The sequence below is a fragment of the Panthera pardus genome, unplaced genomic scaffold (assembly GCF_024362965.1).
Source record: "Panthera pardus isolate Hobbes unplaced genomic scaffold, ASM2436296v1 HiC_scaffold_4, whole genome shotgun sequence".
In the NCBI taxonomy this organism is placed as follows: domain Eukaryota; kingdom Metazoa; phylum Chordata; class Mammalia; order Carnivora; family Felidae; genus Panthera; species Panthera pardus.
This window is the reverse complement of record NW_026526969.1, coordinates 15,593,038-15,619,794: the sequence shown is the minus strand read 5'-3', so window position 1 is coordinate 15,619,794 and position 26,757 is coordinate 15,593,038. Positions and strand designations below refer to the sequence as shown.

Sequence of the window (26,757 nt, the reverse complement as noted above, 5' to 3'; positions counted from 1 at the left end):
CATCCTTGGGATGTGAGTCCCCTCCCCCGCAGTCAGTCACTGTTTCCAGTTCTCAATGTAGGTGTGATTTTAGCCACTTGTCTCTCCTGACAATTGTGCACCTGCTCACTGAGGGCAGAACCACGTCAGACAGTCTTCCTTGTGTCCAGGCCTAGGGCCCGGCCCCAGCAGGTGCGCACAACCCTCTCGGGGAAGGCACCGCTGCAGACCGCGTGCTGCACGTACAGGAAGGCCCTGGTCTCAGTCTCCTGAGGAGAGAGAGGGCGGAAGCTTCTGGGTGAAGCTGAAGACTGGCTCACGTGCCTTGAGCCACGTCCCTCCTACAACCTGTTAACAGCACGTAACCTTGCGTGCAGTCTTCCAAAACCAGATGAGGAAGTAGAAAACTCGAACATGCCAGCGACTAGTAACGCAACGGAATCGGTAATCAAGATCTCCAAGCACACAAATTACAGGACCGGACGGCTTCAGCGGTGAATTCTAGCGAATGTTTAAAGAAGGGTTAATACCGGTTCTCAAATTACTGCGAAAGATAGACGTAAAGCTTCCAGATTGTTCTGTGAGGCCAGCATTACCCAGATAGCAAACCAAACACAGTTAGCCAATATCAGGCCAAGAGCTCTGAGAAATAGATACAGAAATCCTCAACCAAGTACCTAGCAAATCGGATCCAGTGATCATTCACCTTGATCAAGTGGGTTTATTCCAGGGATGCCAGCGTGACTCAGAGTCACAAACCAACACGGTTTGTCACGTCAACAAAACAAAGGATAAAAACCGCATGATCGTTTCACCAGATGCAGAAAGAGCAAAAGAAAGCTTTTGACAAAGTACAGTCTGTTCACGATACAAACGAAGGGTTAGAGGGGACGTGCGTCAACATGGTAAAGGCCTTATTGCGGGACCTGCAGCTGGGGAAACAGAGCTGCTCCTCTGAGATCAGACAGTAACTCGAAGCTGCACGGAGAAACAAAGGTCTCGGGAAAGGGACGTATTGGGGCGGTTGCACAACCTAGTTTTACTGTAACGACGGGCTGGAACTATACGTCGTGTTCTTCACGTGATTTAGACTAAGACTCTGAAAGAAACAGTAATTAAAAGCTACTCTTAACTGTAACTGGTTTGTAATTACATATCTTGTTTTACACGTACGTTAGGAGATAGAGCATTTAAAAGGATGACTATTTATGCCTCAGGGCACACGGTGCACCAAGAGGTAAGACCGTGGCATCTGCAGCCACGGGGTGTGGTCCAGGCCGAGTGAAGGAGCAGTTTCTGCGTGTTCCTGAAGTTCAGCTACTATAAATTGGATCCAGGAGGTTATAAATTTCGGATGTTAGATGGAATCCCCATGGCAACCACAAAGAGCCACAGAACATACACAAAAGGGAACCGGGAGGGACTTTCAACGCTCGACTACAGAAGCTCAACGCGAGAGAGGACAGGGACGCGGGAAGTGAGGGACAGCAAAGCCGTAGGCCGCGCACAACGGGACGAGCGCGAGCCAGACGGCAGGCCGTCCTTACCCACGTCCACGGGAAAGGCGAACGCGGGAAGCTCTTGGATCCACGGACAGGGGACGGCGGGCTGGACGACAGCCCGCGGTCCAGCCACGTGCCGCCTGCGGGAGGCTCGGCCGAGGTGGAGACACAGCAGGGTGGCGGTCAAAGGCGGGAAAGGAGATTCGTGCACACGGCCGCCAGGAGGCTGGAGCGTCTCGCGGATACCAGACACACAGACTCAAGTCAGAGCAAGGTCCCAAGGGACAAAGAAGGACGTTGCACGTTAGTAAGTCCTCGGTGCGGCCAGAAGACGTGACACACTCACGCCTCGTGCCGCACCGTCACGGCATACGAAGCAAAACCCGGCGGAGGTGAAGGGAGAAACAGCCTCGAATAGCAGACGGGGGTTCGATACCGCGCTCGCGGTAACGGACGGCAAAGTCCGACACGGGAAACGAGGACTTCACACAAACGGCCAGATCCAACCACACGCGCCGGCCGACCGGGACGCGTTCTGGCCTGGTGCCCACGGGACGCGGCACGGGACCGACCCCACGTGAGGCCGCCTGTCGGTCTCCTACCAGGTGTCCTCTCTGGCCGCGACAGGGCGGATGCAGTTAGAAGTCAACACAAGGAAAAGTGGAACGTTCACCACTTCGTGGAAGCCACACACTTTTACGAGACAACCAGCGGACCAAAGAAGAAGCCGCGAGGGAGGTGAGCAGACACTTCGAGATGGGGAAGCCGAAACGCCACAAAACACGGGATGCAGCCAAGCGTGCCAAAGGCGGGTCTGGCGCCGCAAACGCTGCCGTTAAAGCGCAAGGAAGGGGTCCGGTCCGCGACCTAACGGACAACGGAAGGAGGCCGACAAAGAAGAACAAGCCAGACCCAAGGCCGGCCCGAGGGAGGGGAGACTGGAGCGAGCTTGATGACGGAGGGAGTAGAAACGCAGGAGAGAAAGTCAGCGAAAACCCGACAAGAGCCGGCTCTTCGACACGAACGGCAGTTGGCGAACCTTGAGCCGGACGGACTAAGAAACACACTCGGGCCACTAAAATCAGACTCAAAAGCGGGGACACTGCCACCAGAAATCAAAGGGTCCAGGAGGACAGCGCTGTGAACAAGGTCGCCGACGACGGGGGAACCAAGATGAAGTGGATAAATCCCTGGAAGGGGAAAGGCCGCCAAGACGAACCCGTGAAGAAATGCACGGTGTGCACGGGCCGGTAAACGAGTCAGGAGCCCCCCTCGGGAATCAACACTTCCCAGCAAAGAGGGGCGCCTGGGCAGCTCAGTATGTTAAGCGTCTGACCTGATTTTGGCTCAGGTCGTGATCTCACGGTTTGTTAGATCAAGCCCCGCATCGGGCTCTGAGCGGAGTATGGAGCCTGCTTGGGACTCTTTCTCTCTCCCCCTCTCTCTCTGCCCCTCCCCTGTTCACTCACTCTGTCTCTCTATCAAAGTAAATAAACATTTTAAAAGTTTCCAACAAAGAAAAACCCTGGTCCTGACACCCTCACTGCTGTTCCACTAAACATTTCAAGGATAACCCACACCAGTCCTTCTCAAACGTCTCCAAAAAAATTGGAGAGGAGGGACACTTCCTAACTCCTAGGCAGCCAGTGCAACCCTGATTACCAAAGCCAGACAAAAATAGAAGATGGCCACAGACCGATATCCATGTGAACACTGACGCAAAAACCCTCCACCACATACTAGCCAACAATTCAGCATATTTAAGGTTATACGTCACGACCGAGTGGGATTTATTCCTGAAACGCAAGGAATTTTCAAGAAATCAATGAATGTAATACATTGTATTAACAGAGTAAAGGAAAAGTAAACCACATACACCACCTCAGTTGGTGGATAAAATGCATCTGCCAGAATTCGTACAGAAGCTCTGGGAACCTGAGTCATAACAGTTCTAAAAAACAAACATGGGAGAGTCACCCTTCTAATTTCAGCATTATTGCAAAGCCACAGCAATCCAAATTACCTGGCACACAGACCAATGGGACGGAACCGAGAGCCCAGGAGCAGTTACGTTATTTTTTGAGAAAGGGCGCCACCACCACCCCGACAGGGGAAAGGACAGTCTTTTCAACCAAGTGTTGGGAAAAGTGGACATCCTCATGAAGAAGAATGAAGTTGGACCCTTACCTCACACCACACACAAAAATGAACTCCCAAGTGGATCAAGGACAAGGTAAGACTGGTCACTACAGATCTTAGAAGAAAAACACAGGCAGAAGCTTCGTGGCTCGGACACGGCCATGATCGTGCTGACGTGACCCCGAAGGCACAGGCAGCAAGAGACAAGTTGGACTTTTTGCAAATTGTGAACTCGCGTCCTTCAGATGACACTCTCCACAGAGTAACAGGGACCCACAGGCTGGAGAATGTTTTCAGATCACCCGATAAGGGCGTCACATCCAGAACATACAGAAAATCTACATCTCGGCAACGGACCACCCACCTCATTCCAAAACGGGCAAAATGGGAACCGAGTACACATTTCTCCAGACACAACGAGCAGGTGCCCCTCCCCCCGAGCAGCGTCACGCATCATCAGGGAGACGCGGGTCGAAACCGCTGTGATCGGCCCCTCGCACGTCACAACGGCCAGAATCAGAAAACCAGGAGCCGGTGCTGGCGAGGACGCAGAGAAACGAGCCGCGTGCCCTGCTTACGGCGATGCCGAGTGGCGCCGCTGCCACGGAAACCAGTGTGGTGGTTCCTCAAGAAACGAAACGGTGACCCCGCGATGCCACAATTCCCCTCCCGGCTGTATAATCACAAACGCTGAACGCGGGGTCTCAGGTGTCGCTACCCTCGACGTTCACAGCAGTAGCGTTCACGGCCACCAGCAGGTGCCACCCAAGGGTCTGTCGGAGGAGGAAGGGATAAACCACAGGTGGTCCATCCACACGACCACTCGGCCTCGCCGAAAGGAAGGAAGCAAGGACACCCGCTACCATGTGGACAGCCCTGAGGCTGTGGTGCTGAGTGACTCGAGCCAGACGCAGGAGAACACGACACCGGGATCCACTCACACGAGGTCCTGGAGTGGTCAGACTCACAGAGCAGACGGCGGGGCAGGGGGGCCGGGTCAGGGTCACTATGGGGAGATGGGACGTTCTGGAGACCGATTTGGGGGGCCGGCTTCACAACAACGAATGTACCTAATACCCCGGAAGCAAATGCTTAAACGTGAGAATGTGCATTTTAACGCAATAAAAGGAGAAAAGGTTGTTGACAGGTGGTTGCCAGGTGCTTGTGTCTGAAGCCTCACAGACACGTTTTGCCCTTGAAACCACGGGCACGTGGTCTGCAGCCAAACGTGGGACAAAATCCAAAGAACAATGATGAGAATCCCCCAGTGGCCAAAAGGACAGACCCCGAGGTGTTTGCAGGGAGCTCCCTCCACCCTCAGGCTGCAGAGGTGCAGGGTGGGAGGCGGGGGGGGACGGCCACGGAGCAGGACGCCGTGCACACGCCCCCAGACCGTGGCCCTCTTCCGTGTGGGCCCCTCCGGGTCCCATCCCCCACGAGGGCCCAGCTGGCTCCGCGCTCGCCGTGGGGGCGGGGCTCTCCCGAGACGAGGGCAGCCCGGCACCCACCTTCCCGTCCTCGTGGTAGACAAAGATGTTGCGGGTGCTGTTGTCCTTCAGGTAGGTGATCTGCAGGCCATGGGGGTGGCCGATCTTGGCCGGCTGGAAGGTGGCGTTCAGATGTTCGATCTTCATGACGGCCTTGGGCTCCTTGGCCTGGAAGCAAGGCCGTGACTTAGCTCCGGGTGGGCGGGGGAGCGGGCAGTGCGGTCCTGTGGGCGCTGGCTGTGCTCTGTGGCTTTGGGCAAGGTGCTTACCCTCTCTGGACCTGGTTTCCCTGACCCGTAAGCCAATGGCAACTGGCGCTTGGCACCTAGGTGGACCCTCCTCTGCTCCTTTGGCGCTGAGCGCCTCTGTCCCGTGTGCCCCCTGCGCAAGGCCGGGCACGGTCCCCCACACCGCTCCCGTCCCGCCAGCCTGGCTTTCCTCTCTGCCTGGGGGGCCGGCAACCGTACCCTCGGCTCTTTGTGTCACGGGGCCACGTTCTGATCTGGAACTGGTCTGGGTGGGGGCAGGGCTCGACCTGCCCCTCCCCTGCTTGCCGCTCCGGGCGTGCCCAGCAGGGAAGGGCTCGCTGGTTCTGTTCCTGGCATTGCCAACCCAGGCCTGGCCCCAGGGAACACTGAGGTGGACGGGGGCGGGGGGAGGGGGGCGGGCATCCCCATCCCCACGGGAGGGGCAGTGTGGCTTCCGGGAACTGCGTGCGGGCAGCTGGGGACCACGTGCAGCCACGACAGACCCTGGGCCCAGCTCACGTCATTTCTGTTGAAATACTTCAGGGACCCCTCTCGCTCAGTCAGCACAAACTTCCGGCTTAGAAACTGCCCGTTGTCCCGGCCTCGCTTCCAGAGGGAGCCTTCTCGGTATCCTGGAGGGAGAGAGGGCAAGGGTCAGAGGGTCACAGTGGACCACAGCCAAGGCCATCGTCCTGACCCGCACAGAGCATGGTCCCGCCCCTCGCCAGGAGACCCGTCAGCCTCTGGGCTGGGAAGCTGGGTGCGCGCGGGCCAGACGGGCCCACGGTGCAGGGGCCCGAGACCACCCCTCCCCAGCACGCTGCCCGCTGCTGCCTGCCGTTTGGGCCATTTTTCCTTTTTCTTCCTGGAGGCATAATAAACACACGGAAGGGGTGCGGTGCGGCCCCGTGCGCAGGCCCACGGGCCCCTGTGGAGACGCCTGTGGGGCCGCCCGCGCCGGGCAGCCCCGAGGTACCCACCGCGGAGTCCTCGGGACCGCAGGCGTGAGGGGGTTCTGGGGATGGGCGAGCGTCCTGCATTGTCCAGAGGGCCCGAGGTCATCACGAGGGTCCTTGCACGCGGGCGACCGCGCAGATGCGGGAGCGGACCCGCCCTGGCCTTCTCTCCGGCCCCCGGACCCAGGCTGCGGCCCTCCCCTCCGGATCCGCGGGACCGCCAGTCTGTGTCGTCCTGAGGCACGCGAGTTTGGGCCGGCCGCTGTGGCAGCTTTTGGAAGGGAACGCTGCCCCCTCCCATGCACGCTCCTGCCCCCAGACGCCCCCTTCTCACTCGTTCCTGCCTCACTCCCGTTGACTTCGCCTGTTCAAGACCTGGTCCGGCGCCCGGCTGTGCCTTCCCCCGACAGCGCGCGTGCGGACCGTGTGCGGCTCCTTCCTTTTTGCTGGGTGGGGCCCACCCGGTGCGACCGTGGCTCCAGGCGCCTGCCGTCCTTGGGCGCGTTCCACGGCGGGGTTGCGGGCCGCGGTCAGGGCTTGTGGGTTCCGGGACGAATCGCCCCACGGTTCCACCTGTTCTGCCCCGGGTGCGGGGGGCTCCCTGGGGCTCACGTCCGGCCGCCCCCCTGGGCCGTCAGCCACGCGCGGGGCCGTCTGAGGCTGGTCCGGGACGGGAGGAGGAGGCGGCCGGGCCCGGGGCTGCTCGTGCCGGCCCCTCGCCCCGCTCAGCACCCCCCAGAGCCCGACAGCCCTGGCCGCCTCCTGTTCGGATGCCACCTCCAGGCCCTGACCCCACCGCGCCTCCCCTCTGCGGCCCTGGCAGCCCCCTCCCGGACACCACGGAGACCGGGGCTATTTTCTCTGCTCTAGAGACACGTGGCCAGCAAAAGGCGCAGCCTGGCGTCGGGGAGGGGGCAGCTGGTGCCGCTCAGTCTGTCCCGGGACGGAGTGCCGAACGGGGCCTCTCCCCCCCACCCCCCGACTCGGAGGCTCCTGCATACGGCACCAGCAGGCACCTCCCACCGCGTGCACCGGGGAGCAGGGCCACCACCACGTCCCCAGGCCCACACAGGGCCCTACCGTGAATGTCTGTTGACTAAACGAACAGCCACCCAGGGCAAAGCTGCAAGTGCACTTGCCTCCTGGGTCTTTGTGAGCAAGTGTCCACACCCACCGGGAAGCGCGGAACACAGGTTCTGCCCGGCAGGTGGGGCCCCCACACCTGCAAGGACGGTCCCCACCAGCATCTCCGGCTGGGCCCCCGACACACACGGCCCCATTCGGTCCCCAGAAAGCCCTCCGCGCTGTTATCCTCGTGCAGGAGGGGAAACAGGCCCAGAGGCATGGAACGCTGGCTGACCTTCGGCTCGGGGCTGTGGCTCCCGGCGCAGCAGGACCCCCGCGGCCCGGCCCGCCCGCCCGCCTTGCCCGCCGGGCCCAGCAGGTGGCAGCAGCGCCCGCGACCCACACTCCTGCAGGCCCAGGCCCTGCTGGAAGTGGTGGGGGGGGGGGGGGGGAAGCAAGCACGGGCCCCAAACCGCTCTGGCTCCCGGGCCACGTGGGTCCCGACGGCCAGCCGCCAGGAGGCCTAATTCTAGCAGCGGCAGTATTTTCGGACGGGCGCTGGCCGGGGTCCCCGACTGGCCCCAGCAGCAGGACGCTTTGGCCCGGAGCCCGAAGCCAGCGGCCGGCCGTGTTCGCACCCGGCCCTGCCGTGGGGTAGGCCTGCCCAGCCCTGGCCGGGGAAGGACGCCCGCCCCCCACACCCGGGGCCACACCCCGGGGTTCTAGCCCCCTGCAAGCTCCGGGGCTCCTGGCCATCGTGCCGCACGCCTATACAGCCTGGGGTGTGTCGATGCCCCACCCTTCCCCACACCCCTGCCAGAGGGGTCTCTCCAGGCGGCACGGGGCCCAGGGTGCCCTGCGGACGTGCACCCCCGGAGCTGGGCTGAGCGGGGAGACTGTCTACTCCCAAGGGCTGACCAGCCCCGGGGCAGAGGCCAGATGGTTCACTCAGCATTTACTAAGCGCCTACTGTGTGCCGGGCCCCACCACCCCCTGGGAAGCCGGACCGGCCAGCCCACCTCCCGGCCCCACTCGCTGCCTCTCCCCAGAAGCCCCGCGTGGAGCGCCAGGAGTACGTGCGGGGAGAAGGTGCCGGGCCCCCAGGGGACACCGCTGCTCACCCCCCCCCGGGGCGGCCCGAGCAAACCAGAGGAACGGACCATCCCCAGGGCGGGCCGGCGCCCGGGGCTGGACGTGCGGGGAGAAGGTGCTGGGCCCCGCCTCGGCCGCAGGGGCTGCAGAGCCGCTCGCTCGTTGACGCGGACGGGGAACCGCCACGCGCTTCTCACACGACGCAGAGAGAACGGAAACCACATTCCCGTGAAAGCCTGAGCACAACGCTCGCGGCGGCTGCAACCGGACACAAGCCGGGGACTCGTCCGCGCACACGACACTGCTCTGCGCGGGAAGGAGCGTCGGGGACGGGCGCAGCGCGGGCCAGTGTCGGCCGTGTCACGCCACACTCCAGAGGTGCCACGTCACTGGCTCCACGTAGTGACTCCGGGGCAGAGCGGGGGCCGGGAGGGGAGGCCGGCGATGGCCCGCAGGGTCCTGGTTGATCGGGAGTGTCCCGCATCTGCCTTTGTCACGGCTCACAGAACTGTCCCCTTCACGGGCACGGAGCTTATACGTGGATTGTATCTTTGATTTCTTAACTGGAGCCGGGACACGTGGCTTCCCGTGCCCAGACCCGGGGCGGCCCTCCCAGGACGGGAGACGCCCGGTGGAGAGGTGTTCTCTGGGCACAGAGACAGGGCCCGGGGAGGCACCAGGGAATCGGAGGCCCACGGCAGCCTCCTCCCGAGAAGGGCCAAGACCTGGTTCCCGGCCCGTAAGTTCTAGACCCCGAGAGGTTGACGCAGGGTCCCAGGCCTGGCCCCCCTTGCCCCCCTCTCCCTGCTGCCCCAGCCAGCCCCCCGGTCTCCCCGCCTGCTCCTGCAGCCCTCCCCGCCCCGCTGGGGGACCAGCACAGCCTTCCGCGTGGCCAACTCCACACGCCACACACCCCGATCCCCACGTACAACATACTCGAGGGAGCAGCCAACGGTCCCGAGCCCCGTGGGGGCCCGCTCGCATCCACATCGGTGCGGGGGTGAGGGGCCCATCAGCCTGCCCCCTCCCAGACAGACCCCCCCCCCCCGAGCACCTTCACTCTACGGGACCCCACCAGCCACCACCCCAGGGATGCCTCAGGCCCACTGGCTGCCCCGCATGCAACGCCATTTGATGCTTAACAACGACCCCGCGCTGAGCACTGTGTCCTCCCCGCTACACAGATGGGGAAACCGAGGCACGGGGGGATGGGCTCTGTCACACAGGGAGCCCCTGGCTCATCCTGTGACAGTGAGGACAAAGGCGGGGCGGGGTGCAAACTGGGGACCGGCCCTGCTTTGCACAGACAGGAGGGGACACAGGGAGACGGGGCGAACCACCCCCCGCCCCCAGCCCCGGCAGGAACGGGGTCCGAAGCCTAGGCAGGAAGTGCTGTGTCTGTCGGTGACTGGGGGCGGCCTGGGCAGCCAGGCCCTCTGGACAACAGGGGGCATTGTCCTCCCAGTGAAAGGCGGCCATTGAAGCCCTGGCTCGAGGCGGGGCACAGGGTGGGGAGGCAGCCGTCACCAGGGTCACCCCTGCGAGCTGGGGTGGGGCAGGTGGAGACACCCTATCTCTACATGCCCGCGACCTTGTCCAAGGGCGGGGAGCGCCAGCCTGGTGCCTGTCCGTCCAGGGTCCGTCCGGAGCCCGGGCCGTGTGGCCGCCCCTCGCCCCTCGCCCCTCGCTCCCAGACACCAGGCGGTGCCTGGCCTGCGCGTGACCCGGCGGGAGCCCAGGGCCCACTCCACACCTGGCGACCGCAGGGCACTATGAACTAACCCGTTCTCGGCGGCCCTGCCGAGTCCCCACAGCCCTACGATGCCCAAAGGCGCCACCAGCTTCTCGGTCTTCCCTGCAGGCCGTGACCTTGACATCTTCGAAGAGCGCTGGTCAGCTCTTCGGGTCAGGGCCCCCCACGCAGGTCCGTCTGGGGTCTCCCCGAGGCGGAGCAGAGGCTTTATGTCTTCGGCCAGAAGGCCACGGAAGCCACGCTGCCCGTGCACCGGGGCCCCGTCCAGCCTGGTTGCCGCGGGTTAGGCGGGTCCGGCACTTCTCCGCCAGGGACACCCTTTCCCTCCGTCCTAATCCGACCCCACGGGAAGACGCTGGGGGACGTGCCAACCCCGCCCCTCCTCCAGCCCCCGCGGGTTTCAGCCCCGCCGTGGGCCCGTCCACACCTGCTCCGCCGGGAGTCCGCCCGGGGCCCGGCCCTCCCTCCCTGGCCCGTCCCTCCGTGGGCTCACGGGCGTGGCTTCCCCTGTGGCACCTTTGGCGCCCACGTCCCCTCACACAACTGTGCCGAGCCCTTCCTCCCGGGGCCACGTGTGGTGGTCACCAGCCGGCCCCACCTCCTACTGGGGGCGCAGGCTCCCGCCACGGCCCCTCCGAGCTGCAGGGCGGCCACGGCTTCGCCTCTGCTGTGCCCGGGCCTCACCGGGCCCCCGGGGCTGGAGGCCTCCCCGAGCCCCGCGTCTCCCTTCCTCCCCCTCCGAGGGGCCCGGCTAAACTGCATTCGGGTGGCCAGTGGGTGTATCATCCCCTGGGCCCGAGAAAGTGCTCTTGTGGCAGGAAGTGCTCCCGGGAATCCCCTGGTGCTCCTCACAGGACTGGGGGAGGGGCGCCCGACGAGGAACCACAGGGCCGGGACTCCTCAGTGGTTGCCGGCCCCCCAGGTGCCCCTGCCCTACCCCCTGGACGCCGGGCTGGGGTGGGGGGCCACTCCCTCCGTCTCAGCAGAGCACTGCGCCGGCTTGGGGTCTGGGGCATCCAGCCAGCCGGGCACCGGAAGCTGCGGGGCCTGGTGCCCCTGGAGGCCCCCGCCTGGGAGACCCAGGAGGGCACGTGTGGGGCACCGGGGAGGCCTCTGTGGTGAGCGGGTGAGATCCAGAGGCCGTGTGGGGCTGTGGTTCCGGCTCCTCTGGGTCCCCAGGCTTGTGGGGGGTCGGTCCCCGAGGCCGACCTCTGAGGCCCGTGCACCAGCACCTCCCACGTGACTTGGAGCGTGGCCTTGCCCCAAGGGGGGGCCTGGTGAGGACCCGGGCGGGGGCTGCCCACGGCCCGCGTGGGCCCTGAAATCGGGACGCCAGCACCCTCCGCCAGCCCCGCGGGGTCCGGTGGAGAGGCGACCGTCTGCACGGCTGTGGCCTTGTGGGGCCACGGGCTCAGGGCCGCTGGTGTGTCCCTCCTGAGGACCCCCTGCTCCTGGCCTGTCTCACACACGCACGAGATGCTGGGGACGCTTCCCGAGGGGAACGGTGGTGGCGGCAGCTACGGGCAGAGAGGACTCCCGGCCGGCCCCGCGGCCGCGGTGGGAGGCACAGGGGGGACCTGGCCCTCGTGGACCTCAGCGCCTGGGATGGACCCACGCGCTCCGGCCGTGGACCGGTCTGGTGCCCGCACCCCTCACTTCCGGAACCCAGCAGGGCCCCTCCCGTCACCCCTGCCCCATCTTCCGGCCCCGGCCCCACCCAGGCCGAGTCCATCACTCCCCTCCCACCAGCACCTGGTCACCCTTCGGGTGCCCGCCGCGGCCCCGAGGCGCCAGCCCCGTCGGAGCTGTGCTGTGGGTGACCATGGGGTCCGAGCACCGGGCCGCCCAGCTCAGTGTCAGGAGGACCGGACACGGGCCAGACCAGTTAGGCCTGCCAGCGCCTCGGGCAGGGAGGAGAGACACAGAGACAGGCAGGGACAGAGAGATAAGGACAGAGAGAGACACAGAGGGACACGCGCACTCTTACCTGCGGAGTACGGCTCCTGCTTCTCCGGGTGGGTGAACTCCAGCCGTTCGTACTTGGCCCGGATCCACTGCTCCCGCAGGAGCCTGGGGAGGGAGGGCAGAGTAAGCCCGGGGCCGAGCGGGACCGCGGGGCGTGGGGGCCCCTGGCACCCCACGGCCACGCGGCCACTGAGAGCGCGCGTGTCCACCCTTGCCGACGGCAGGGCTGAAGGGCCGCCCGCTTTGATTTTCAAAATCATTTGCTGGTCAGACAGGTCTGCCACTAACACCTCCTCCTGAGAAAACAAGAAATGGCCCCCGGGGGCGCCTGGCTGGCTCGGCCGGAGGAGCCTGCGACTCTTGATCTCGGGGTTGTGGGTTCAAGGCCCCGCACTGAGGGCAGAGATTACAAAAAAAAAAAAAAAAACAAACCCTAAAAAATTGGCTCTGACTCACGTGGCCGTAACGCGACCACCGAAAGCGCTGATTCTGGCAGCTCACGGCGCCTCTCCAAGGTTATGCCGCCGTCACCCCCAAGAGGACCCCCGTGCCCACCAGCGCCCCCCCCAGCCCCCAACCACAGTCCACTTCCGCACGGAATCGGGCGGGTACGAGGCTGTCTGGGTCAGCCCCACCGGGGCGTCATTCCTTTCCGTCCACCGGCCCTCGAGGTGCACCCCCGCCCACCTCCCACCGCCCCCCGGGAGGGCTGCCCCAGAGGCGGCAGAGGGCCGTCTGCCCGGAGCGCCCGCTCATGCCCGTGGTGGGTCCTGCCAGACGGCCCGGCGCCCACGGCCCTCGCGGCCCCTCCGCCGGGCGAGGCAGCGGCTTCCTCGCCTTCCTCGCCCTGCGGCCCCTGGGGCCCGACCCCCCTCGGAAGGGGCCATCCGACCACACGTCTGGGACCCCGGCACGGCCCTCGGGCTCGGAGGCCCTTCCTGCCGCGTGTGGGGGCCTCCCCGGGCCCGGCACAGAGGCTCCCGGCGGCAACAGCGGGACTAAGCCCTGGGAGCAGGCACGGGAGGGGGTCCCCGCGCTGCTTGGCAGGCACATCCCGGACCGCTCGGCCCCCGGGGACCCCACGGCCAGGGTGTCGCGGCAGGGGGCCCCGCCCTCCGGAGGCCATCTGGCCCGGCCTCCCGCACCAGGGAAAGCCGGCAGCGACGGGGTTCCCGCTATACGTGAGGCCCGGCGACGAGGGAGGCAGTGCCCACACCCCGTCTCGGGCCGCTGATGAAACCCCAGACCTGCTCTGCGTTCTCGGGAGCTGAGGGCGGCCAGGCTTCGCCGCCTCCCCGCCTGCCCCGTGCCCTCCGCCCTCCCCACAGCAGACCCAGACCTCCTGTCGTTTCATCTGCCTGGTTTCAGAGGCCATTAAGGGATGAACTGTGTCCCCCACCCATGAAAAGACGTTGGTTCCTAACCGACACTGCAGACTGGCCCCCATTTGGACGGATTAACGGGTCATGATGAGGTCGCCCCGGAGTCGGGGCGCCCTCGGGGTGGGGGGAGTCTGCACAGACACAGGATGGCCACGTACAAGCCGAGGAGGGGGCTCAGGGGACCCCACAGGCACCTCGACCTCGACCTCCAGGATGTGGGAACAGTGAATTTCTGTTGCAAAAGCTGAACACCCGGTGTTTCGTCACCCTGGCCCCCGGAAGCCAGCACGGGGCCCCTGCCAGCCGGGCACCCTGCCCGCTGAGGGCTCGGGGGGCTCCTCCAGGTTCCGCCGAGGCTGCCTGCTGAGCCCACGTCACAGGAAGCCAGGGGCCGGCTGACAGCAGAGGGAAAACCGGGAGGGCCCTGGCGACCTTCTTCCCGCCGTGTGAGGACCGAATGCCAGGCCAGTGGGGCAGACACGGGAAGGGAACTGGGTCCCGCCCCCCTCTGAGTCACCGCCTGACACTAACACGGCCTGATCCGCAGGCCTTCTGAGCACGGCTCCTCATGGGCCCCGTGCCCCGGGCAGGGGGACACACCCCCCCCCCCAGGCCATCCTCACGACACCTGGGAGGCTCCCTGTCTCCGCAGTGTGCACATCTGAATCCCCACGGTTTACAAAGGGATTCCACCACACCTCCTACCGCTGCACGGCTGTCCACAGGGAGCTTGGTGGGTCGGCTGCCACACCTCCCTGGTCAGCTTTCCCCACGAGGGGCTGGGACCTCACCCTTGCAGATGTCTGCACCCTCCTGGGCCTCTGGGGCTTGGCCTGGGCAGACCCGAACACCCACGGAGTGTGGGGGCCAGGGCAGGCTCGGCTCCCACAAACCTCCGCCTGGCGGAAGCTTCCGGAAGGCAAGGCCCGCCCCGGGTCGGCACGCTCACCACCCTGGGACGCCCGGTCACCTGATGGGTCCTGACCACACTGCCCCAGCAAGGGGCAGGGATGGTCTCTGTGAGCATGTCCTGGCAAGGGCGTGGCCTGTGTTCCAGTCTGTCCCTTGTCATACACTCAGACAGAAGGGACATATGGGGACACATGCAAATAACCAGACCACAGGGCAGCCTGTGGCCGGGGCGATAAAATCACGTCTCACAAATAGCTGTCCGGCCTCGCTGATTCATACTGGGACATGAATGGCCTGGCGTGGCCTCAGGGTCCAGATTTCCCCGGGAGCCCAGAAGCAGTGGGGTCTCGGGATGTGACACGGTGTCTGCATGGGGGTGGGTCCCTGGCAAGGCGTCCTGTCCCCAGAGACCCGCAGCCAACAGCATATCACCGGCCCGGGAGGTGGGTGGGCCAGGTCCCCACCTTCCTTTCCAAGAAAGGGCAGCTCACCCCCAGGCAAGTGGCCACGAGGTCTCCCACCTGCCCCCATGGGAACAGGGCTCCCCAGCATAGAGACCACGTCCCAAGTGCTGGTTCCAGCTCGTCTGCTGGCATCTGTGTCACCCTGAGAAACTCACCCAACCCCTCTGGGCCCCCAGGAACACCCTTGTCAAAAGAGGGCCATTCGTTCCGAGCTGTGGCTGCCACCGTGGAAGAGGAGAGGCGGTTGGCGGGGGGCGGGTCTGGGCGGCACCCCAGGGCCAGTCCTGTGCTGGGAGCAGAGGGCCGAGGCGTCCCTGGCGGCGATGCCCAGGGAGGGAGGGAATGCAGGGAGGTCTAGCGACGCCGGGGGAGGGGATGACTGGCTTGGGTGGGGGGACAGGGGGACACCCTGAGACAGGCGGTCGCACAGGTGCAGCTTCTCAGCATCCTCCTCAGACCTCCGGGGGCGCTCGAGGGCCCCCAGCAAGGACCCCACCGCCCAGCCACCGGCCCGGGCCCACACCCGCCCCCCTCCGGTCTTCCAGCCCCAGACAAAACCGCTCGGCGACTTACTGGCAATCAGAGGACGTGGGCCGGTAGTAGAAGGGAGGCACTTTGGACTCATACGCGTCTCTCGCAGCGTCATTTCCATGGGAGGCCATGAACTGTGGAGAGAGGACAGGGTCAGTGCTCCCGGAGGCCGGGGCCGGGCCGGCTGATCCCCAGCCGCTCCTGTCCCAGCAAAGGTGGTTCGCAGTGGCCGCAGGGACAGGACCTGCACTTCCGGGTAGAAGGGGTGCTGGGGAGGGTGGCAGAGAGGCCGGGCCCTGCATACATCCCCCGGGACGGCAGCGCTGTGCCCTCCGCCCGAGGTGCCCCGTCCCTGCCTCACGCGAGGCCCGCCGTCCACTCATCTGACCCACACGGGCAGGCGGCCCTCGAGAACTGGACACAGCGAGGGCCCCAGAGATGGAGACTGGCCCGGGGCAGCAAAGTGCGTGTCCCCCGAGGCGGACGGACAGCAGGAGTCAGGAATGGGGAGCAGGGCACTGACACGGGCAGTGTGGGTGGGCAGTAGGTGCAAAGGCCCTGAGGAGGGTGCTTGGCGTGCTGGTGTTGGATGACATCCCAGGGCCGGTGTGGGGAGCAGGGAAGGGGCCAGAGGGGCCTGACCGCACAGTGGCCTTGAGGACAAGGGGAGCAAAGGAAATCCCTTGTGTTCCAATCCTGCCTCCTTCCCGAAGCCTCCAGGGAAAGCCTTTCTTCTAACAGCATGGAGCTTTGGGGACCACTGGGTCGTGACCATGGACGACCCAAGTGGTTCAACTGGAAAATACCACCAACAGTAAGACACTTGAGCAAAAGGCTGGTACCAAATTAGAATTCTGAAATCAGAATTCTATGTATCCGAAACCTCAGCCAAGAAGCAGCCTCACAAGAAATGCTCAAAGTCTCCACAAGACAAAACTTACACGCTCCTGAGGGATGAGCACAAAACTGCGCACAGAGACCCGTGCTTGGAAGGGGTGGGAACATGCCGCCTCCTTATGTTAATCTATGCGCTTTTGGAAGTTGTCAAAAACAAAAACAAAAACAAAAACAAAATAGGAATAGCAGTTTTTTTTTTTAATTTTTTTTAACATTTTATTTATTTTTGAGACAGAGAGAGACAGAGCATGAATGGGGGAGGGGCAGAGAGAGAGGGAGACACAGAATCGGAAGCAGGCTCCAGGCTCCGAGCCATCAGCCCAGAGCCCGATGCGGGGCTCGAACTCACGGACTGGGACATCGTGACCTGAGCCGAAGTTGGACGCCCAACCGACTGAGCCACCCAGGCGCCCCTAGGAATAGCAGTTTTTAAAGCTAGCAATGGTTCTAAAGTTGATTTTAAAGTTAACAAGCAGGGTAGGGGCGCCTGGGTGGCTCAGTCGGTTAAGCATCCAACTCAGCTCAGCTCATGATCTCACGGTTCGTGGATTCAACCCCCACGTCAGGCTCTGTGCTGACAGCTCAGAGCCTGGAGCCTGCTTCGGATTCTGTGTCTCCCTCTCTCTCTGCCCCTCCCTGGCTCATGCTCGCTCACTCTCTCTCTGTCTCTCTCAAAACATAAACCTTAAAAAAAATTTTAAAAAATACGATTAACAATGGGGCGCCTGGGTGGCTCAGTCGGTTAAACGTCCGACTTCGGCTCAGGTCACGATCTCACGGTCCGTGAGTTCGAGCCCCGCGTCGGGCTCTGGGCTGATGGCTCAGAGCCTGGAGCCTGCTTCCGATTCTGTGTCTCCCTCTCTCTCTGCCCCTCCCCCGTTCATGCTCTGTCTCTCTCTGTCTCAAAAATAAATAAAAAACGTTAAAAAAAAAATTAAAAAAAAATACGATTAACAAGAAAAAATATTCTAGAAAATTCTGTAAATGAAGACTCTTCCTACCAGATATTAAAACCTGTTACTGACTAGAAAGCCTAATCAACGAAACCAATAAAAGATCCAGAAATCGATCCGCTAGAATCTAAGACTGATATTAAGTGAATTTAATAGGATGGATTAACGGCCATCTCACATCAGCGAGGGGCGTCCACTGGCTGATCATCAGTGGGGGCAGGAAACGCAGAAACCATTGGAGAAAAAGTATGGCTGGACGCAGCCTTTCAGTGACATAACTTCCAGCTGAACTGAAGCTGTGATTTCCAAAATTAAACAGTAAAAATAGTAGATAAGAACCAGGGTATAATTTTAAAAATCATGTTAGGAAAACACAGGAGGAAATCTCCCATTAATGTCTCCCGTTAACACGTGGTTTCCCAGATGTCTTTCCAGAAGCACAAACAACCAGAGACAACAGTGGAAGTTCAGAATTAAAAACTGTGCTCCAGGGGCGCCTGGGTGGCGCAGTCGGTTAAGCGTCCGACTTCAGCCAGGTCACGATCTCGCGGTCCGTGAGTTCGAGCCCCGCGTCAGGCTCTGGGCTGATGGCTCGGAGCCTGGAGCCTGTTTCCGATTCTGTGTCTCCCTCTCTCTCTGCCCCGCCCCCGTTCATGCTCCGTCTCTCTCTGTCCCAAAAATAAATAAAAAACGTTGAAAAAAAAAAAAAAAAAAACTGTGCTCGAAAGGACGCCATCGAGAGAGTGCAAGCATCGTGCTGACAGCAGCCGGGCGAGAAGGGCACGGCGCGTGGCCGCGGGGCCGGTGGCACTGGGTCCTTGGACGTGACGGGAATACTTGGAAACAGACAACGTGACTGTGGCAGACGCCATCACACTGTTCCCTTTAAAATGGCAGGTTTAGGGGCGCCTGGGTGGCTCGGTCGGTTAAGCATCTGACTTCGGCTCAGGTCATGATCTCGCGGTCCGTGAGTTCGAGCCCCGCGTCGGGCTCTGTGCTGACAGCTCGGAGCCTGGAGCCTGTTTCAGATTCTGTGTCTCCCTCTCTCTGACCCTCCCCCGTTCATGCTCTGTCTCTCTCTGTCTCAAAAATAAATAAACGTTAAAAAAAAAAATTTTTAAATGGCGGGTTTGGGGGGCGCTGGGGCCGCTCAGTCACGTGTCAGACTCTTCATTCTGACTCAGGTTATGATCTCACAGTTCGTGAGTCCGAGCCTCGCGTCGGGCTCTGTGCTGACAGCGTGGAGTCTGCTAGGGATTCTCTCTCTCTCTGCCCCTCCCCCATTCGTGCTCGTGCTCTCTTTCTCTCTCTCGAAATAAATAAATAAATGTAAAAAAAAAAAAATAAAACGGTGGGTTTTCTGTTACGTGGTTTTCACCTCAGTCATAAGAAATATATACGTATACAGCTCTTCAAGAATATACATTTCTTTTTTTTTAATGTTTATTCATCTTTGAGAGAGAAAGAGAGACAGTGTGAGAGGGGTAGAGTCAGAGAGAGAGGGAGACACAGAATCCGAAGCGGGCTCCAGGCACTGAGCTGCACAGAGCCCGACGCGGGGCTCGAACCCACGGACCGTGAGATCATGACCTGAGCCGAAATCGGACGCTTAGCAAACTGAGCCACCCAGACACCCAAAAAATTGGTAAAGGATTTGCGTGGACGTCTCTGTGGAGCACGTACGCAGACAAGCCGGCCGGCGTACGTGGAGATGCTGACCGCCAGGCGCCCACGAGGGCGTCTAGAATCAGAGGCAGGCGGTACGATGCGCTGGGGGCCCGGGGACCACAGTGCACTGCCAGGGGCCACGTGCACCTGTCCTGGACCCCCTGGGAGACCCCCAGGCGTCAAACACAGAGCCCCGTAAGGCACAGCGAGTCCAGGCCATTCCCGGAGGAAGGCGACCCCTGCCCGTGACTCCCTCGCAGCAGCCGAGGGAGTCACGCAGCCCAAGAGTCACCGATGGACGGGCGAGGGCGTAAGTCGAATGTGGCCTATCCACGCAGCGGGAAGCAGTCCACGACAAAGGGGCTTGTGGCGCCGATGCCCGCGGCCACGTGGCTGAACCCTGAACACATGGTGCTCCGCGGGGAAGGAAGTCACAGAGGCCACGGGGGCGGGGGGGGGGGGGGGGCGGTCCACTGACATGACCCGCCCAGAAGACGTATGGGGACAGAAAAGCAGATGTTACTTCCGGTAGGGGCTGGGGTGGGGGTCGTGGAGGGAAGGGGGAGGGGCTGCTGAGGGGCACAGGGTCTATTTTGGGAAAATGTTCCAAAATCAGGCAGTGGGGCCGGTGACGCAGCCGGAAACGCGGTGAAATCGCGTCCGTTCACACCTCACAAGGGCGAGTGGCCTGGCGTGAGAGCCGCGGCTCAGTAACGCCCTTATGAGTCAAAAGGAGCCTGGGGCAGAGCGGGCCCCTCTAGGTACCCAGAGACCCGAAAACCACAAAACGCTGATAATTTTGACTCCACCAAGTAAAAAAGTTTCCACTGCACACAGCACGAGCAGAGCCAGAAGGCAGCGCGGACCGGCGGGCCATACGGTCTCGAAGGGTCAGACCCCCAAACGTGGAAGAACACGAGAAAACGAAACAGCTAACAAGGAGTCAGCAAGGGCGCCAACGGGAGGCCACGGATGAGACGCAGAGGACGCTGACCCGCGCCACGGACGCTCAGCGTCACTCGTGATACAAAATGCCATTGGGGCGCCTGGGCGGCTCCGTCGGTCGAGCGGCCGACTTCGGCTCAGGTCGTGATCTCACGGTCCGTGAGTTCGAGCCCCGCGTCAGGCTCTGTGCTGACTGCTAAGAGCCTGGAGCCTGTTTCGGATTCTGTGTCTCCCTCTCTCTCTGCCCCTCCCCTGTTCATGCTCTGTCTCTCTCTGTCTCAAAAATAAATAAACGTTAAAAAAAAAAAAAAAAAGCCAAACAAGGACCCCGCAGGGACACAGCAGAGGAGGATCCCGGGGCCAGGGTGTGCGGGTGACGCGAAGTCTCCCGGAATCACAGTCACGTGACCTCCCACGTGCAGGAATTAAGGTTCCAGGACCTGCCACGGTCCCGCGGTGGCCTGGCGGTCACGGGGGGTGGGGAAAGGCAGAGCCGGCGCGTCTGTCCAGGGGCCTGGTTCCATGAACCAAGATTCTCCACCGGAGGGGTGACTCCGCCCCGGCGGGCAGGACGGGGGCCACGCTCGGTCACAACACTCCTTGTGGGCACAGGGCTCGGTACCAAACCACGGCGCCCCGGGTGCTCGTGGGCAGGTGGACGGGCAGACAGAACGAGGCCGGTCCACGCAGCGGACGTCATCCCCCACAGAAAGGCCCAAGCCCTGACAGGCGCTACCAGGCGGGCGGAGCCTGGCCGCGTGGCACTCAGTGAAAGCGGCTGAGGCCAAGGCCACCTGCTGCCTGCGCCCTTTCACGAAAATGCCCACGACAGCCACATCTGTGGAGACGCAGAGCCTAGGGACGCCGCTCGGCCTGGACCGGACGGCGAGGAGCACGGGTTCCCTTGTCGGGCGTGAGATGTCCTAAAAGTGACTCCGGTGACAGTGGCCTGACCGTGGACCCACCGGAAACGGCTGAGCTGTGTGCTTCGAAAGGGTGAACTGGGGGGCGGACAGCACAGGACACGAAGGCCTTGCTCACCCCATAAGCCCGTCCCCCTGCCCCGCCCGCCCCTCCCTGCCCCCAGCCCCCTGGGCTCCCCGCACCACCACCCTGCCCTCTGCCCTCCCCCTCTTCCCCTCCCCCCCACCCCACACTCCTCAACCCCCCCGCCCCCCACCGCTCCCCCCTCACAGTGCCGGCCACAGTCAGGAGCCAGGAACACTGGGGGTGGCCACTTCGAGGTGTCTGTGACCCAGGGGGCCGGGCCGAGGGCCTCGTGGGGGTGCAGCCGGACCACAGGGGCTCCTCCAACCCCCCGCAGCCCCATCCCCTCGGGGCCGTACCTCCACTTGGGCCTCCTCCCAGGCATCCAGGCGGACTGACTTCACCTTGCTGACCTGGGGGATGTTCCGGTGGATTCCCGAGCAGCTCAGGCAGATGAACACCCCCAGGGTGTAGGAGGCCCAGTCGGGATCTGGAAGGCAAAGGCGAGACCCTCAGGGGCTGGAGCTCGGCCGGGCCTCTCTGTGGCCTCAGTCTCTCCACCTGCGCAACGGGAGACCGGCGAGGAGATCCCCGGGGCGCACCGGCTCCGTGTCCCGCGCGGGGTCCCTGCCACCAGCCACAAGTGAGCGGCCCCACCCCCGAAGTCCCAGCTCCACAGACGCCCGAGCGGACGCGCCGCGGCCACGGAGACGTGCCCGACAGCGACACTCGATCGGCACCAAGTGCGCCGGGCGCGACAGGGACACTGGCTTGGCCGCGCGCCCACGCGCTCGGACACACCCCGACGTCTCGCTTGGTGCAACAGCCACGTGCGTTTGCGGATGGCCCTTGACCCGGTCAGGGGCGCGGGTCCACTTTTCCGCAGGTTTGCCAGGTTTCACGTTGAGCCACGACAGGCGAGCGTGGCGGAACGTGACGCTTGTTCACTCGGGGCACCGACGGCGCCTCCAGGACTGTTCCTCCTGTCGCGCACAGCCCAGCCCGGTAACGGCGCGCGGGGCCGGGGGCTGGGAGGACCGAGCCTCAGGGCCAGCTCTCAGAAGGGGCGGCAGCCGCTGAGACACCTTCCACTTTTAAGCGAAGCTTCTGGATCAGCCGGTTCGAGTCAAGAGGCCGGGAGGGCCAGAGCCCCTCCGCAGACACCACAGGCCCAGCCACAGGCCCACGGCTCCGTGCCAGGGGTGTGTTTGCAGGGGGTGTGCATGTGTGAGTGTATGAGAGCTCACGTGTGCACACACACGTGAGTGGGCAGATGTGGGTGTGCACACGTGTGCGAGTGGGCAGGTGCGGGGGCTGTGAAGGGGCACCTGGGGCCCTGGGGCCCCCCGTTCCCGCCCGGACTCTTGCTGCCCCAGGGCAGCCGGCCCCGCCCCCTCCCGTCCGTCTGGGGAGACGAGGGCTGGCCTACAGCGAGACCCGAGAGGGACACAGGCGGCCGGGAGGCTGGGCAGTTGAGCACGGGGACAAGAAGCGCCAGAGCTGGCGGCCACGGGCCTCGCTACTTTCCAAACCTAACAGCCTAGCTCGCGGCACCCCCGTCCCCACGGCGCCCACGGGGTGGTGAGCCGAGGTCTAGCAGAGGAAGTGCGGGCCGGGGAGGCAGGCTGCTTCTAAGCGGCGCCCAGAATAGAGAAGTTTCAGGAGAACAGCCACGTCATCCCGAGGGCCCTGCGGCCCCCAGGCCGGCTGTCTGAGGGGCGGGGCCTCCGAGCCCTCCCTCCTGGTCCCCACAGGTGCTTATGGGGTGGGGGTGGCTGGTGCAGGATGGGGGTCCCGGTGGGTCTGGGGCAGTGCGGGACGGGGAGGTGACCCCACGCACAGACACGGGCTCCTGGCCGGCGCTCTGAGACCACCAGGAGCCCCGGCCCCCCCACCTCCTGTCTATCCCGGGGTCGCCGACCCAGAGGCTCCCGCGAAGGGCGCAGCCCAGGGAGCCCGAGGCCTCAGAGCGTCGGCTCTGGGAGCCTCACCACCCCCGCCCCCCCAGAAGAGCTGTGAGCAGAGGCGCGGGGCAGACAGGCACACCCGTCCTCCCACACGTCCCCTCCATCCATTCCCCCCACCCCACCACCCCCGGGGCCCTTCTGCCAGCTCCGCCCACAGGCCGCCACCCCGGAAACCAGAACATCACCAGCTTTCTGCTTGGAACCCACAGGGGACTTTTCCCCCCCTCTCCGGGCTCCTCCCCACGCCCGGCCCGCCCCATCCCTCCCACACCTCAGGGCAAATGTCACCCTCGCAGGCCCCCCGAACACCAGCTCGAGGGACCCCCGCGCGTCCCCATCATAACGCCCTCTGGGTTCTTCGCGGCATCTGCCGGTCCCGACACTTAGTTCCTGCCCTGTTTCTCGTGTGCTGTCGGGGCCGCTGCGCGTGGACGGGTGCCACGAGCCCCCTCCCAGCAGCCCGGGCGCACCCACATTCGGTACCCAGATGCCTACGCTGCCCCCACAGCCACGAGCTCCCTTCCGCTGCTCCGGGGTGACGGCTTGGGGGACGCCAGGGCACGGGCCACCACCCCTGCCGCCCTGAGCACTGACCTGGGGACGAGGCTTGGCTGCGGCCAGAGGCCAGGCCTCCAACGTGCCGGGACCGTGGAGCAGGCAGGCCGGGCACGTCGGGGGCCCCGGGAGTGGGCCGCGGGGAGCTCGGGTCGGGGGAAGGCCACGTGCCCCGGCTCTGCGCCTCCCCGGGGCCCGGGGGGCAGAAGGAAACCCCGGGCGGGGGTCGGAGAGCCATAGACCCTCCTCCGGCCCAGGGGCTCTTGGCAGCACGCGGACAGAGGACCGCCACACGCGACCCAAGCCTTCACAGCAATGCAGGGACGCGGACAACACGCAGAGAACGAGCGCGGGGTCCCCGGCTCTGCACGAGCCCACCTCTACCTCTGCCCGCTATTCTCAGAATACCCACTCCCTGCATTCTGGTGTCATTCTCGAGAAACCGCCCGGCTGCTGCGAGGGGCACATGGAAGTCCTGCCCCCGGGCTGCCCCCCGCCAGGCCCCCGCCCCACGCACCTCTGTGCCGTGGGCACGGCCCACCCTTGGCGGCCCTCCTGGAGGCACCCACCCTCCCTGGGCCCCGGGAGCCGCTCCCTCTTTTTGAAAATGCTGCCCCACCAGGAAATGAGGAACTCGTCCGGCAGGAGACAACGTGAGCAGGGAAGATCCACGAGGGCCGCGGACTCTGCCACCAGCCGGCTGGGTCCCCTGGCGTCGCTGCCCGGCCGGAGGGGCCCGCCCAGCAGCGGAAAATCACACCAGGGCAGAGCGGCGGGCTTTCTCCCACAGCCAGACCCGGGAGCCACGGCTCCCTCCCGCATTCGTACTCAGGAGAGACGTGGGCCCCCGCCCGCCTGAGCTGCCCCACTGGCCGCTCACCAGGGAGGACCCCGTGGCCCCGTCACACACCCTGTAGAGCTGAGCAGACCCCCCCGGAGCCAGATGGCCCGGGTCCCCCTCCCTTCCCACCCTTCTCAGCCGGGCGTCCCAAGGCAAGTCACTGACCTGCTCTGGGTCTGTTTCCGGCCTGCAGAATGGGCACGCAGAGCATTCAGGAGCGACAGCCGGGCGCGGAGTGCTCGGTTAAGGGCACTTGTCGTGCAGTGGCACATGCGTCCAGGCCACGCTGCCTGTCCCAGGGATTACTAACGGCTCCTCCGTGCACCCTCAGATACGTCCCAGTTCGGATGGTAATTTCCTCGGCCCCCGGGACGAGGGTCTGCGGCAGAAACCATCGGGGCTCAGCAGCATCTGTTTCTCCAGCTCCCCGGGGTCGGAGCTCACTTCCCAGTCTCCTGGAAGTTCGCCGTGGCTGGGGTTCTGGCCCGGGGAACGTGATCGGATGGACCCGTGTCCCTCTGGGCCTGGCCGACAGCCACCACCCACCCATGTGCTCATGTCTCCATCCTTAGCTGCTGTGTGTGTGGGGGGGGGGGGGGGCTCTGAGAAGGGGGGAGGGGTGGAGGCCATAGCGGGAGGAGCCTGGGCCCCCGAGGCACTGTCTGCCGCAGAGAGACCCGGGAGAGCTGGGACCGGGCGCCCCTGCAAAGCTCTGTGTTACAGGCAAATGACAAATGACAAGTCTGGTCTCTGAGATGCGGGGTGTCTGTTACGGCCGCTGGCCTTCCTGACGAACTGTCTGTCTCCCCATTCATTGGGGCCCCCAGGACCCAGCACAGAACCTGGCCAAAACCAGGGGCCCAAGAGTTCATGCTGAATGAGCCCCCCAACAGCCCCACGCGCAGTCCCACTTCCGAGAGAGAGTCAAGGCCTCGTCCCCCGCCTCACCGGCCCGCGTTCGCCGAGGATGCGCGGGCAGGCGGGGAGCGTGCAGGGCACAGGGGCTTCGCGGGGAAGAAGGGAGCTGCAGCGGGGCTCACGGCTTGCAGTGAAATGCTGTCCCGGAGAACGAGCGGCGAGGACCAGCGCAGGTCCCAGGAAGGGGAGAGTCCCAGCTCACCACTCGGCTCTGCCTTCCCCAGAGACCTTCACGGAGCTGCTCCGTCAACAGCTGCACACAGAGTACCCAGCAGGTACAGAGTCTCGGGTGAGCAGCACCCCTTCCGGGCCTCACCCTCCTCATCTGTAAGATGGGACAGTAACAGACACCTGCAAAACGGGCCCAACTGGGATGCAGGGCCCACCGGGGTGCAGGAGAGACCCCCACTTTTCACCACCCGGGGACGTCTGCTCTGAGAGTGGACCTCTAGCCCAGGCCTCCCTCCTCACGGCCTTCATCCACTTGTGTGTACGTTCTGAGACTGGCTGAACAAAGACCACCAGATGCCCCTGCCCGGCCATCCTTCTACGCAGTGTCCCGGCCTGGAACATCTGTTCGCAGAACACTTTGGCGGGGATTAGCAAGCTGCGGCCCTCGGGCCCAGTGTTTTGTAAATAAAGTTTTATTGGCACACGGCCACGTCAATCATTTAGTCTATGGGTCCTTCTGCAATAACCCAGCAGAGTTGAGTGGTCGTGACAGAGAAGGTGTGGCCAGCAGAGCCCGAAAAATTTCCTATCTGGTCCTTTAAGAAAACATTTGCTGCCTGGCTCAGCAGAAGAATACCGACTCTCGATCTTGGGGTCGTGAGTTCGAGCCCCATGTTGGATGTAGAGATTAAGACACAAAAAGAAAAGAAAAAGAAAACGTTTGCGAAGCCCCGCATTAGAGGGAAAAGGGGTGAGACACAGATGTGAGCCCAGGGAGGACCTGTGATCGGAGGGGTGCTTACTGTCACTGCTAACAATCATCTCTGACAACAAGGCTTCTGGGTTTAATGAGTGGCTACAGATGGGCCCGACATCTCACGACTGACGTGTGGACCCACTGGTACACAACTTAAGGCTGCCTGCAAGCCTGCCCGTCTGGCGTGTGGGGGGACACGCCCCGTGTGCACGCCCCCACACAGGAGGGCTCCGTCCAAGGGGGGCTCAAGGAAGTCTGACTCTAAGAAATGGAGACACTAAGCCTTTCGCAGAGGAACAAAGACAGAAACCGGGGCGCCTGGCTGGCTCGTTTGGCACAGCATCTGACTCCTGGTCTCAGGGTCATGAACTCGAGCCCTACGTTGGGTACAGAGATTAAAAAAAAAAACAAAAGACAAAATCAGGTACATCACGTGTGTTAGAGGCTATCGCTTGAGGAACAGGATGTTTGTGGTACCTTTTGAGAAAAGCGTTGGGGACGAAATGCCGTTACCCATCCACCAGAAAAGCTACAATGTAGAAGACTGGACCCCCGTGTGACGAGGGTGCGGGGAGGCTGGTACCCTCATACGTCACCCGCGGGAGGATAAGCGGCTTCAACTC

General features: G+C 63.4%; 1 protein-coding gene and 1 long non-coding RNA gene across 4 annotated transcripts in view; one reads left to right on the top strand and one right to left on the bottom strand.

Moving 5' to 3' along the window:
* The window catches only part of ADAP1 (ArfGAP with dual PH domains 1), a 52,383-nt gene that overhangs the window by 3,118 nt on the left and 22,508 nt on the right, over window positions 1–26,757 (bottom strand). For all 3 annotated transcript variants that reach the window (XM_019422397.2, XM_019422398.2, XM_019422399.2), the window contains exons 2-6: window positions 21,285–21,415; window positions 15,518–15,609; window positions 12,209–12,291; window positions 5,875–5,987; window positions 5,129–5,275 (exon numbers count right to left, since the gene is read on the bottom strand). In XM_019422397.2, coding sequence (XP_019277942.2) covers window positions 5,129–5,275; window positions 5,875–5,987; window positions 12,209–12,291; window positions 15,518–15,609; window positions 21,285–21,415 — 566 coding nt within the window. The remainder of the gene's footprint in view (window positions 1–5,128; window positions 5,276–5,874; window positions 5,988–12,208; window positions 12,292–15,517; window positions 15,610–21,284; window positions 21,416–26,757) is intronic.
* Window positions 452–26,757, top strand: part of LOC128774760 (uncharacterized) — a 37,599-nt gene continuing 11,293 nt past the window's right edge. Inside the window, exon 1 of the long non-coding RNA XR_008419227.1 lies at window positions 452–2,219. This is a non-coding gene — a long non-coding RNA (uncharacterized LOC128774760). The remainder of the gene's footprint in view (window positions 2,220–26,757) is intronic.